The sequence below is a fragment of the Montipora foliosa genome, chromosome 13 (assembly GCF_036669935.1).
Source record: "Montipora foliosa isolate CH-2021 chromosome 13, ASM3666993v2, whole genome shotgun sequence".
Lineage (NCBI taxonomy): Eukaryota > Metazoa > Cnidaria > Anthozoa > Scleractinia > Acroporidae > Montipora > Montipora foliosa.
This window is the reverse complement of record NC_090881.1, coordinates 40040583-40053082: the sequence shown is the minus strand read 5'-3', so window position 1 is coordinate 40053082 and position 12500 is coordinate 40040583. Positions and strand designations below refer to the sequence as shown.

Genomic DNA, 12500 nt, shown 5'->3' with positions numbered 1-12500 from the left:
TTTTGCTATATATAATTTAGATATTTTTAAAATACTGTTCAATAAATTTCTCATTATCCATTGTATCATGGACATTAAATACTTTTAACAGATCATAATATGAATTCTCTTTATTCATTTCATTTAAAAAGTACCAGCAAAAAATAACCAGATGTTGTTGTCATAATACTTTGTATCTGATCGTTTTGATGCACCAAAGTCAAATTTTTATTTCGAGCATGTTTTACAATTTCTTGAAACAGATCCACACCAAACGAATCGAAAGAAAATAAATAATGCTACCATTTTTTTACATAAGTAGCAACCAAATGACTGCTACTCATATATCATGGTTGGAGATTGTAAATAAACAATGTTTGTTTGTGGTTATGAGGTACAGATTGACCATTGCTGAAAACCTCATTGATTGCACCATTAAATCAAATCATGATTGCTTAATGGGATATTTTTATAAAATTGTTGTTTTAGAGTAATGCTCCTAAAATTGGAATATTGCTCAAAGGGCTTTGTGGACCTAATAGCAACCCTTTGCCTTTTTTTCTTTTTCTTTGGCTTTTTTTTTTACACCTTCACCGGTTACATACTGAGGATAGTTATAAAATGGAGGAGGCATTTTTGGTAAACCAATTAGTGAAGCAGATCCACCTCTACTTTTGTTGAATGTTTTTTGTCCAATTTTCGGTGCTCCTTTGCCTGTTGACTTTTTTTATAGCCTCAATGGCGAGTGGAATACCATTGCTAGCTAACAGAGTACCAAGAAAATGTCCTGTTTGGATTTTTGTTGGTTTTATATGAAAGGCTTTTTCCATTTGTAGAGCTTGAAGAGGGTCCTTTTTCTTGTTTCATATTTAACCGATCCTTATATGGGATCAACTTATGCATTTGATTTTGTGGTACAAGGAAACCACCTCTTTTAACTCCTTTGCCACATATATTTTTGACTAGCTGTGAAGCCCCTTCTGAAGCTGCACCTGCAAGAGCTGATAAACTAAGGGTTTTACCAATCGTTGGAAGCAATGTTCTGCCTAATGACAAAATTGAAGACAATAGTGAGCCTCCAACTTGCTTTCTGATGTTGGTTTTAGCGAGTTTGATAACCATGCCTTTTTTTTAATTGTCAGCTTTTTCTCAATCGTTTGAAAACAGTAGCCGGCAGATACAGGGTGTCCTTTTCCAATCAAAGAGTCCTTTGGTAGCCTCAACACAATTGTTTCTCTTTTGTGATAAGCACTGCTGAAATAATTTTTTTGGTTTTGTGATAATTTTACATTGATTTTGTAAAGTTGAGTCATTAGTTGCATATATTATAGGTTATATAATTTGTTTATTATATAGCATGTACAAAATAAGAATCCATTTTACACCACTATACAAAAAAATAAATCCATTTTACACTGTTATACTATTACTAAATCCTTTCCTATTTTGTCTATAGAAATGCTTTCATGAAAACAACAGCATGTACATTAAAATTTTGAGTTGCATTTGCTGACAATCTATATCTAAAAGTTAATTGTTTTGGATCTCGTGTGACTTTTTCTTTTTGAAAAGACAAATCGAAAAGTATAAGTGGATAAAAGCTGTCATAATTTCTAAGATTGAGCTGAGTACCAGAGTTGTAATCATTTTTCTCATTGCATAAGACATCAGATCATTGAATATTCGTACTTCACTATCGCTTTCGTACTCTAATTCAGGGTAAAATACACCATTTCCATATTCAAGCCTACAGTTATTAAGTGATGCACCATCTAATCCAAATGAATCCATTTTATAACGAGTTGTGTCTTCGTGCCTTGACCCATTAGCATTACGATAGCTTTTATTGAGATATACGAAGACATATTTTACATTATCAATGCTTGCTGATACTTGAAAATAACCACTTGTTTTAGTAGGAGCAGACTCTTAAAGTTTTCTTAAATAAATCCGTTTTGATTCTTTCATAAAAGAGTTCACAGAACTAGAATATATACTGTATTTTGGTATCAATTTGGTAACCATAATTCAAATTTGTCTATAACAACTCTTCCAGGGTCAGTGCCGTTAGCCATATGAATCAACTCATTGTCTTCATTGAAACTGATGTTAAATTGAAGCTGCACTGGCACAAGCATTTTACCTTCCAATTCTTCAAAGAAGCTGAAACGATTCAGAGGAATATTACATTAATATTCTTTGCTCCACCTGTTCCATCATTATTAAAAGGTTGAGAAAGAAGATGGCGAGCCTCAAAACCCAAATTGTTATCGTCTGTTGTATTATTTCTGGCAAGATGCCATAAGCTATCTTAACCGACTGATCTAGTGAAATCATCAGTAACAAATGTGACATTATGAAGATTATCGGTATCATAAACAATTTTACCTGCAGATTTAATCCTAAGATGTTTTATCAAACTGTGAGCTTCATTGATTATTGTTATTCTATCTGCAGCTGCATATCCAGCTCCATCACGCAATTTTTGAAGCTCAAAACGAACGTCAAAATAACCATTATACCAATCGAAAAATGAACTTTGATCATTAATCGTTAATTTGTATCCATTCTTTTCTTGATGCTGATTATTGCCAGGAGCTCTAACGACATTATCTAATGGAAAACGGACATACTCGTTTCGTTGTAAATATTCACTCGTTCTAAAAGCCATTATATTATTACATTACATAATTATATCAAAGAATTTTAACGTCTTTTTTTTATACCACTGCCAGATATCAAACGATTTAAACCGATATTAGTGCTTTCTTGTTGTTGTCTCATAGGTTTAATTGGCATCATTTTTGTTATCCCTTTGTTTTGTTATCCCTTGTTTCATTTTTGACAATTGTTTTGTCGCCACTTTTTTCAGCAACTTTTTAACCAATTTTATCACCAGCATGAGAAACACCAGAATCTAAAGCTGTTTTTTGGCCATAGGCTTTGCTATATTCTTCAAAACAGCTGATGTAATACTTTTCATTGGTTTACATATATTATCTACAATAATACCAGAGCCTTTGTGCTTATATACGAAACGACCAAGTCTTGGATGGTAACATCTTTTGAATTAGTATGGTTTCATTATAATGTTATTTAACAATTAGACCCGTAGCCCGCAAGGGCGAAGCCGAATGGGCTATTGACCCGTGGCCCTTGAGGGAGAGGGGTCTAATTGTTTTAGTATCACCCAACTAGTCGGACAGAAAAGTCAATGATAAAGTTAGCAAATGCAACTTGAAAATATATTTATTTGGGAATAAAACGAAAGAAAACGTCACGCTTTTCGCTACTCGAGGACTATTACTAATAGTCCTCTAGTAGCGTAGTCAATCAAAATGCAGGATTTGCATTAGTCCACTAGTTGGGTGATACTAAGTTAGATTATTCTACTCTTTTTAGAATCAATGAATATGAAACATCAGATCCATTTAAGGTAACCAGTCTATGCTTTCCATCAGTCACCCACGTTCTTATTGAAGATATGGTGGTTTTGTTAACGTAAAACTATACGAAGGTTGTACCACGCTTGTACTGAAACTATAAACTGTATCCGCATCTTGACCATCAACTAAACTGTCATTGATAAGGTCACAATGAATGTTAAGAACGTCGGTATCCAGACTCAAATTTGTGACTTTAAGGCAAATATGTGCCCCGCTTTTTAATATTCTTTTGTTGAAACCGATGAGATCATTAAAATCCGATTTTGTTAAATCAAGTCTGATTTGAGCTGGCAAGACGATTGTGACTCTGAATGTTGTTGCCTTAAATGTCAAAGATATACCGTCTTTCTTTATTATTATTCTTGTGTTTGAGATAGCTATCAAAATCGTTGTAATTCCATACACCAGCTGGAAAAGTGAGATATTTTTGTATGATGGATTGACATTAAACCAAGTAAATGACATATTAATGATCCTATTCAAACCTGCTGATTGGTTTTGTGACTTTCGGAACAAAATCTTCGGGTTTATTAGCGGGTATGTTTTTTACTGAGTAGCTGGATAATACTATTCCTCTGACCATATATATACAATATTGTTACATTATTTGAAAATACTTATAGAGTTTGTCATATTGTGATCGATTGATTCCAGCAGTTTTTGACAATGTGTCCAATATTGCAACCCCTGTATTTCTCATTTTAATGCTGTTATTGCCAGTTAATCTTTCACCAACAATCAGTTCTAACTTTTTCAAAAGATGCATTGGATCTCTGTAAAAAACGACATTTCGTCCTCTTTTGATGCCAGAGCCTTTTATTGTATCTTTTTTCTTTTTATGAAATTCATAATTTTTTAATAAATTTGTAGCATTTTTCAGTATTTTTAAGGAATTGTGCTTTAGCATTTGTGGTTTTTTGGTAACATCAGATTTGCAAATGTGATTCAAAGATTAACATATACATCTGGGGCTCGGATTTTTCCGAATTCCCAGCTGGTTGATTTGTAACATCAGATTTGAACCCCTTTATCCTGTTTATTTCATGCTTGGTTTCATTAATCCTTTTTTGAAAATAATTTTTTTCGCTACAGTAGTTGACATTTCTGGTCTTCTTAATTATGATTCAACATCATCATAATTTGCAAGACCAATATCATCTAAAATTTTGCTGCTCATATCTTCGTCATCTATGGTATAATCGATTCCTCCTCATCATATTCAGGAGGAAGCTCCTGTTGTTGTCCTTGAGAGAAAGTTTTGGGGCTCCACATAAATTTCTTTCTTTCCTTCCAAATATCCTTCAATGATTCTTCATAAGGTGGTGCCTTTGGTACAAGTTGTACAAGAGATTCGTGTCTGGAACTTCATCCTCAATATCAATACCATAATTAGGAACCTTACCTTTTTTTAATGGTCGTCGTCTTGCCACTGGCGTTTTTCAATTACCGGCGATGGCATCATCCAGTTTGGTTGTTAATGGTTGACACACCTTGGAAAAAGATGCTTGGCTCGTTTTTGGACTCAGATCAAGCTGTATAATAGCGTTTCTTACAGTATTGATTTTATCTCCTAATTCAGATTTACTCTTTGCAAGTTTTTGCCATTTTAGTAAACTCATTTGTTATATTATTTGTTTACATAAAAATGGACAATTGGATATAAAAGATAGCGTTTTACACCGTGTTTAACACAGTGTTTAACATGGTGTTGAACATTATGTTATGAAATAATAATACCGATATGATATAAATGAGAATACCAAATTACGATTTTAATGATGATAATGTTGGAAATTATAAGCATTTATACCCTTTCATGCCTAACATATGCTTTAGGATGTTGATCTGTGGACCAAGTGGATCAGGCAAAACAAATACATTGATGCATATGATTTATAATTTATAATTTATTGTACTTTGACAAAATATGCCTGTATGCCAAAATCTTGGTCATAAAGCTGTTAACTGTCTTGGAAATCGATTATATAAAGTAGGATTGTATACAAATAATGATCAATTGATAACAGGTTTAATTACTGAACAACGATATATATTCGCAAAGATCAAGCAACGATTAACATGAATGCTAGAAGAGTAAGTACATGTAATGCTCGTAATCCAACTAATAATAACGATTTAGCTACAAACGTCTTTTTTGTTAGTAGATCGAGTAATGTTGATTTTACTCCTTTTAAAAAAAAAAAGGATGGCTCTGTAGCTACGAAAAATAATTTAAATATGAATGCTTATAATATAAACATTGTTCATGCAGCTACTAGTGGTAATCAAGCTGTGAATTTTACACTACTGAATATGCGTGGTGATATCCAATGCAATAATAATAGTATCTACGGTATAAAAAAAATCAATAGACAAAACATCGCCAGTAAATCGCGAATATGTAGATCAAAAAAATCACACGCTTCTGGTAGTGTTGATCTTTCTCCGTTTTTGAAAAGGATGGAAGCGTGGTAATGACTAATAATTTAAACCTCAGCAATAATAAACTGATCAATGTAAAAGAAGCGCCTAATACTTCTGATGGAGTCAATTTAGAACAACTAAATAAAGGTATTTAAACACTCGCATTGCAAAACAGCAAATTATTCAACAATTATATTAAGCGCGATGGTTCAACCACTATGACAAATAATTTTGATACAGGTAATAATAAAATTATTAATCTCAAAAAAGAAACACAAACGAACGATGCTGTTAACCTCAATCAATTAAATGCAAGCCATATATCATCGCATACAAATCGTTTGAATGTGTTTAAAGATGAAAGTGACAATGCAGGCAAATTAACAACTGATTTCGGCTTTTCTAGTGCAAATTTAATCAGTAATTTTGATGATATGCCACGTAAAATTAGAAAAAAAGGCATTTGCTCTAAGTCTAAGTAAGTCAAATAACAACTCACAATACGACGGAAAGTTGGATACAAACCTATTGAAATTGATCAGAGACAATTTTTCGAATGACTACACTTTGGCTGGTGAAATTTATTGTAAGAAAAAGCCAGGTTTTCCTGTTTATTCAAATTATTATTTTTTTCAATGTCAATAACATACGGAGCTTTAAATATGATTATAGCCTATCAATCAACAGAAAAAGCATCAGATGAATATCACTGCATTAGATCAATATTGTTTTTACATCCAGATGGTACTTCTAAAATTATTTAAAGAAGGTTCTACATTCGTTGGAAAGCTGATTACGACAATAATAGCCCAATCTCGTTGCCAATATATTTGTTTGTTATGGCATTAAAAATTCAGAAAAAAATGATATCGACATGAGTATTTATGATTGCAAAGAAGCTTACGAAGTATCGTCTGATGAAAAAGTTACACTGCATATGCCAATTGACGTGAATGGCTTTGATATTTTAAAAACATCAAATTATTTACACGGTTATCTCAACACCAATTCATCAGACAAAGCGTTCATTAGAAATGGAAATAAAGAAGTCTTGCTTTCCAATGGGTCTATAATCAAACAAGCTCAAACTTTATATAATTCTTTCAAATGTAATTATAAACTACTAAACATTGAAATTTATTATGGGTCTCAATTGTCATTATACGATTTTGTCGCCTCAAGTCAGAATGCACTAAAGCAGACGTTTAATATGAATATGACGATACAAAACGGGAATTTTAAGGCAAACTAATAAAAAAACAATGTACCAAACTAAGAACACAAGATCTTGATTAAATATATTCATGAAAATAATATATACAATATTATAATGACAGAGGAACGCATAGACATATTTAACTGAAACCATATTTCAAAGGAGTTGTCACAAGAACAAATAGTACAAGTGAAAAAGATCTATAAATACTACCATAAAAAGTACTGGCTTTTCATAAAAAGTCGTAAATATTACAAAACAATGAATTTGTCATGTAAAATTGGATCAGCTACATTAGTTATAACTGTTACAATTGTTGGAGGCATAACATTGCATCCAATTATTTTAGGTTCAGTTTAGGGGGGGGGGGGGGGGTTGTACCCTTTTGAACACTTTTTGAGAAGCCGAAAATTACAAAAGGAATATAGAAATGTGTAAATTTGCTTACACCACTTATGAAAAAATATTAATAGATTTACGGTCCTATTTAAGAGGAAAAGAATTCAATGAAGGGCACTTTTTCAGTGAAATTCGATTATAGATCAAATGATAACCGATCTATGCCCATCTTTATCGGTCAGATTTGTTGTCTGATAAAACAAAAGTTTAACTGAGTTTGTCACCCAAGATTATTTACTAATTTTTATCTTATAGTCTGTTACGAGTTCGAATGTTCTTGAGGACAGGTAGCTTGCAAACTTAACTGAACACAAGGTTGTCGGAACAACAACAAGATTTATTCCAAACTGAACGTAGTTTCCTCGAAGTAAAACTCTAAACAGCACGTACTCGATGTAATTACACGGTCTCTGCCAACTTGAATAAACACTGCTTCTGTCACACTTGACTAAACACGGCTAACGCCAACTCTCTTCGCTCAGACTCGCTTGCTTTATATACTTTCACAATGAGATTCTTGAACTTTCTAAAACCGTAAACAATCTAATTATAGAAAGATTACAAAACACACCGATTTAGAAACGCTTAAGCACGAACCTAAAAATAAACAAACTACGAACTCTCGTGAAGCTTCTAGAAAGTAATGCTAGTCATGCAATGCTATTTTTCGTAATATAGTCAAAACCCCTTAATGTGAATAATTTATAAATCAAATATTTTATGGAAACAATTCTTTTTCCAATTTCTGTATATCGTCTGATATACACTGACTTATTCTGTAAACATTATCATAAAAATCGATATATTCCTCAACAAATATTTCGCAATAATGTTCACCGCAAGCCCTGCAAACAATACGTTAATCAACTTCTATCAAATCATTATTATCAAAGCATTTTTCTGGATTCTATTGATACGATTGTAAATTTTTATTACAAAAAGGGCATTGAATATATATGGTTTTACTAAATTCGGCATGAAGATTTTTGTTGCATGTCATTTAAAAATATTAAAAAAGATAATATTTTAAACGCATTTCAACTTCGCTGAGAAAACTATAAGGCTGGAATTCAGTGTTTAACAAATATTTCTATGTTGTACTTAATATGCTAATTTAAAAAAAACTAATTATTTAATCTTGCATTTCATTCTTGTATTTGAATCAAACAGCAAAAAAATGCCGACTTAAGTTTCTCTTGCTGCTAATCTAGCATTTAAATCTAATATTTGAATCGAGCATTTGATATTTGTCAGCTGATAATACCGATGTAACACGTCAATGGTGTATTAGTCGGCTAATATTAACAATTGCAGCAGTCGGCAATATAACTATGAAATATGCCGGCAAAATCGTGTGATATATGCAATCTAATTGTCATAAAGCAACTGGCGCAGGATTTAGTTCGAATACAATTATATTAATATGACACACGATTCTCGTGTGTAACATATCAATAGAATTTGTATTCGAAACAAATCCATCCAAACACCCCTATTTATAGGGATTTTAAACCCCCCCCCCCCCCCCCCCCAAAAAAAAAAAAAAAAAAAAAAACGCTAAAACCAGCCGTTAGGTGCGAAATATTAAACTTAGCGTGTTTACAAAAACACTTTTAAAAAATCCTCAAAAATGTGCTGGGACCCCTAGTTACTATACTACTTAAGGAAGAAAAACACAAACCTAATGTAAGATTGAATCTGTCCTTGTTTTCCTTCATGTAGCCCTGTGATTTTTTCTTCAGATATAGCTGTTTTGACATATTAGGTAAGAAGTCGCTGGAACATGTACCAGAGAGTGGTCACTGCATGTGTAGGCTACAAAAAGAAGTTTGCTCTTTCGGGGCACACAAACAGTGATTTAACTTCGGGTGAGGGGGACCGATTAGTGAACTACTGTAATGTTCTTTTAATTCTGTAAATTAATATTGGCATTTCAGCGAATAGCTTACTGAGGAATCACAGGAAGAGGCATTAATTTGTATTTATTCAGATGTGGAACTTTCAAAATAACTGTAAAAAGATCTATTCCACCTTACCAATACATACATGTACCGTACATGCTTAATCCATACTGTAGTGACATTCTGGGAATTCGTCCCACAACATAGTGACATTGGATTCTCCCACAGTACTTATAAACCAGTGGCATTGGACTTTAAGCAAAAACAATAATGGTGTTACTTTGTAATAAAATTAGTACTAATAATAATGTTACTCTTACCTTTTTTGTGTTGCGACATTGTAAAATTTGTTGATTTCATTTTAGTCGAAGCAGAGATTGTTGATTTTGTGGCAATTCCAACAAGTGTCTGTAAGAATGATGTTGTCACCTTCAACTGCGCAGCTGTTGGTAATCCTGTGGTACATACTTACCTTTTGTATGTAATGGCGCCTTGAATGATAGCAACCGTTTTGGATATTGGAGCCGAGCAATGACAACTGGAGGAGAGCAAAATTTCACATGTGTGGCAAATAATACGTTTGGAACGGACAGGAGGACAGTAGTTGTTACTGTTAATGGTAAATGCCAAGCTTGCATTGTGAGGAGTTACTTTAGTAACAATAGTGAAAAATAATAAGGACCATGAAAATTGGTTCATTATAACACATTGCGAGGTTTTGAAATCAGCCGATTTGTTCGTCAAAACACTGGACTTGATTTAAAGAATATAAAATATAAGAAATTGCCTGCACCTACTGTACCACCGTAGGTAGAGGACTAATTTAAGTGTTAATATCCTTGTACATTGGACTAACTTGGGAAGTTAGGTGTAACTTCTTTGAGCATTATTACCAAAAATAGTGGGAAGACGTTAAATGTTAAATTTACGTTGAAGCCCTTCTAACACTCAAAGCAAAAAAGTTGAACATTTAAATCGCTCACCAAAGCATGTTTCTTTTAAACAAAGAAAACGCTTGGTAAAAAAAAAAAAAACTTTTAATAAAGATTAGAGATTGAATCTTCCTGGAGCTCTGTCTTGGGCTGCCCAACAATCAGTTCACATGGTTGCATTAGATCATAATTATTTTTGTACATGGCTGATGAAGTCTGAGCGAGTCCAACAAAACTTTGCAATGTTTGCGTTAGTTGCTCTAAACTTCAGGATTGATTTATCTTCAATGGCGCATTTCTAGGTTAAAACATAAACAGTCTCTGTACTTTCCTCAGATTTCGCTTCTGTATATCTATATAGTATGACATGCTGTAAAGTCATTATTATTATTATTATTATTATTATTATTATTATTATTACTATTATGATTACTATTATTATTGTTGTATTATATTATTATTATTATTATTATTATTATTATTATATTATTTCTAAATTCATGCTTTTGGTTTGACTATTATGTCAACAACTTCGTGGCCCATATAATGTAGTTAGGAGTGTGATGAATACTGTGATTAATTACGCACCGACTTTACAGGAAGTTAACCTATGTTGATGGTGATGGCGATGCGCATTCAACATGACTCTTTTACTCCTACGTTAAGTTAATTACAGTAACATCGACTCAATCACCTAATGTTCTAGAGCACACTGAAAATGGATGGTTTTTGACTGTTCTTTTAGTGTCTTCATTCATTGAACCAATTTCCAATGAGGTGATCAGCGAAGGAGTAAATTGACTTTGCCATTCATGCAACTGGTATCCCAGTACCAACTGTGTTTTGGGTCAAGACTAGTAATGGACAGCATACAAATGGAACTGAGTTAGTTTTCGGAAATATTAGCAGGAATGAATCTGGAGAATACAGATGCGAAGCATGGAATCCATGTGGCAATGCTTCAGAGTTTGCAACGATTGACGTACAGTGTAAGTCATCTGCGTCCATAAAAATGAAAGTAATGTTAAAAACAGTAAGAAGGTACCGGGAATAGACATTTATGATAAAAGAAAAAGGAAATTAAAGACTACATGTCAACATCTGATAGAAATTTTGCATGCGTGATTCCTTTAGTTAAACGTTTTTGTTTGATTTCTTCACTTTGAAGATCTTGTACTGCAATCATCTTGGGGAGCATACAATAAACCGATAGTTTGCTACCAATGATAGCACATGACCACACTATTATGATAAAGAAAACCATAAACACTAGAAAATCCTTTGTAAATTTGTAATGTTTTAAAAAAGAGTTGTGACTTAACAAGCCTCGCTGGTTCTAATTTTAAGTTGTGCTGAATTGTATTGTATAAAATCCAAAGAGCGATTATGAAGATGACTTTTGCTCAGATTTTCAAAACCGTCATCAGTTCCTTCATGTGGCGCTGTGATTTTTTTCTTCAGATATAGCTGTTTTGACATGTTAGGTAAGAAGTCGCTGCAACATGTACAAGCGAGTGGTCCACCTGCATGTGTGGGCTACAAAGAGCTGCATGCTCTTTCGGAGCACACACACAGTGATTTAACTTCGGGTGTAAGGGGAATTAGGTGAAACTACTGTAATGGTCTTTTGATGCTGTCAATTAAATATTGGCATTTCAGCGAAGTATGGCTTACTGAGGAATCACGGGACCGAATGGAATAAAGGTAGTAGTTGTCAATATGTGCGAAATTTCAAAATCACTGTAGAAAAAGATCTTTGTACGTCTATATCCAAACATACAGGTAGAGTACCATGCGTTAATCCATACTGTGGTGACATTCTGGGAAATTTGGTCACACAACATAATTACATTGATTATCTCCTCACATTACTTATACACCAGCGGCATTTGGAATTTAAGCACAAAAAACAATAATGGTGTTACTTTGTAGTTAAAATAATAACAATCAAGAATCTGACTCCTTACTCTTTTGTGTTGCCGACATTGTAAGAAAATTTGTTGCTTCCTTTTAGTCAAAGCATGAGAGCTGTTGACTTAGTGTGGCACTTCCCACAAGTGTCTGTAAGAATGGATGGTTGTCACCTCTCAATGACTCAGCTGCGGGAATCCTGCGGTGACATACCTTTAGTATCTTTTGTATGAAACTGGCGTCTTGAGTGATAGCAACCGTTGTTTGGATAGTTGGAGCCGAGCAATGACAA

The 12500-nt window shown here is 33.3% G+C and overlaps 1 protein-coding gene across 1 annotated transcript in view; it reads left to right on the top strand.

The window, feature by feature from the left end:
- The window catches only part of LOC137982420 (neuronal growth regulator 1-like), a 28838-nt gene extending 17742 nt beyond the window's left edge, over positions 1-11096 (top strand). The window contains exons 4-5 of the mRNA XM_068829537.1: positions 9731-9984; positions 11043-11096. Coding sequence (XP_068685638.1) covers positions 9731-9861 — 131 coding nt within the window. The 3' untranslated portion in view covers positions 9862-9984; positions 11043-11096. The remainder of the gene's footprint in view (positions 1-9730; positions 9985-11042) is intronic.
- The last annotated feature ends 1404 nt before the right edge of the window (positions 11097-12500 follow it).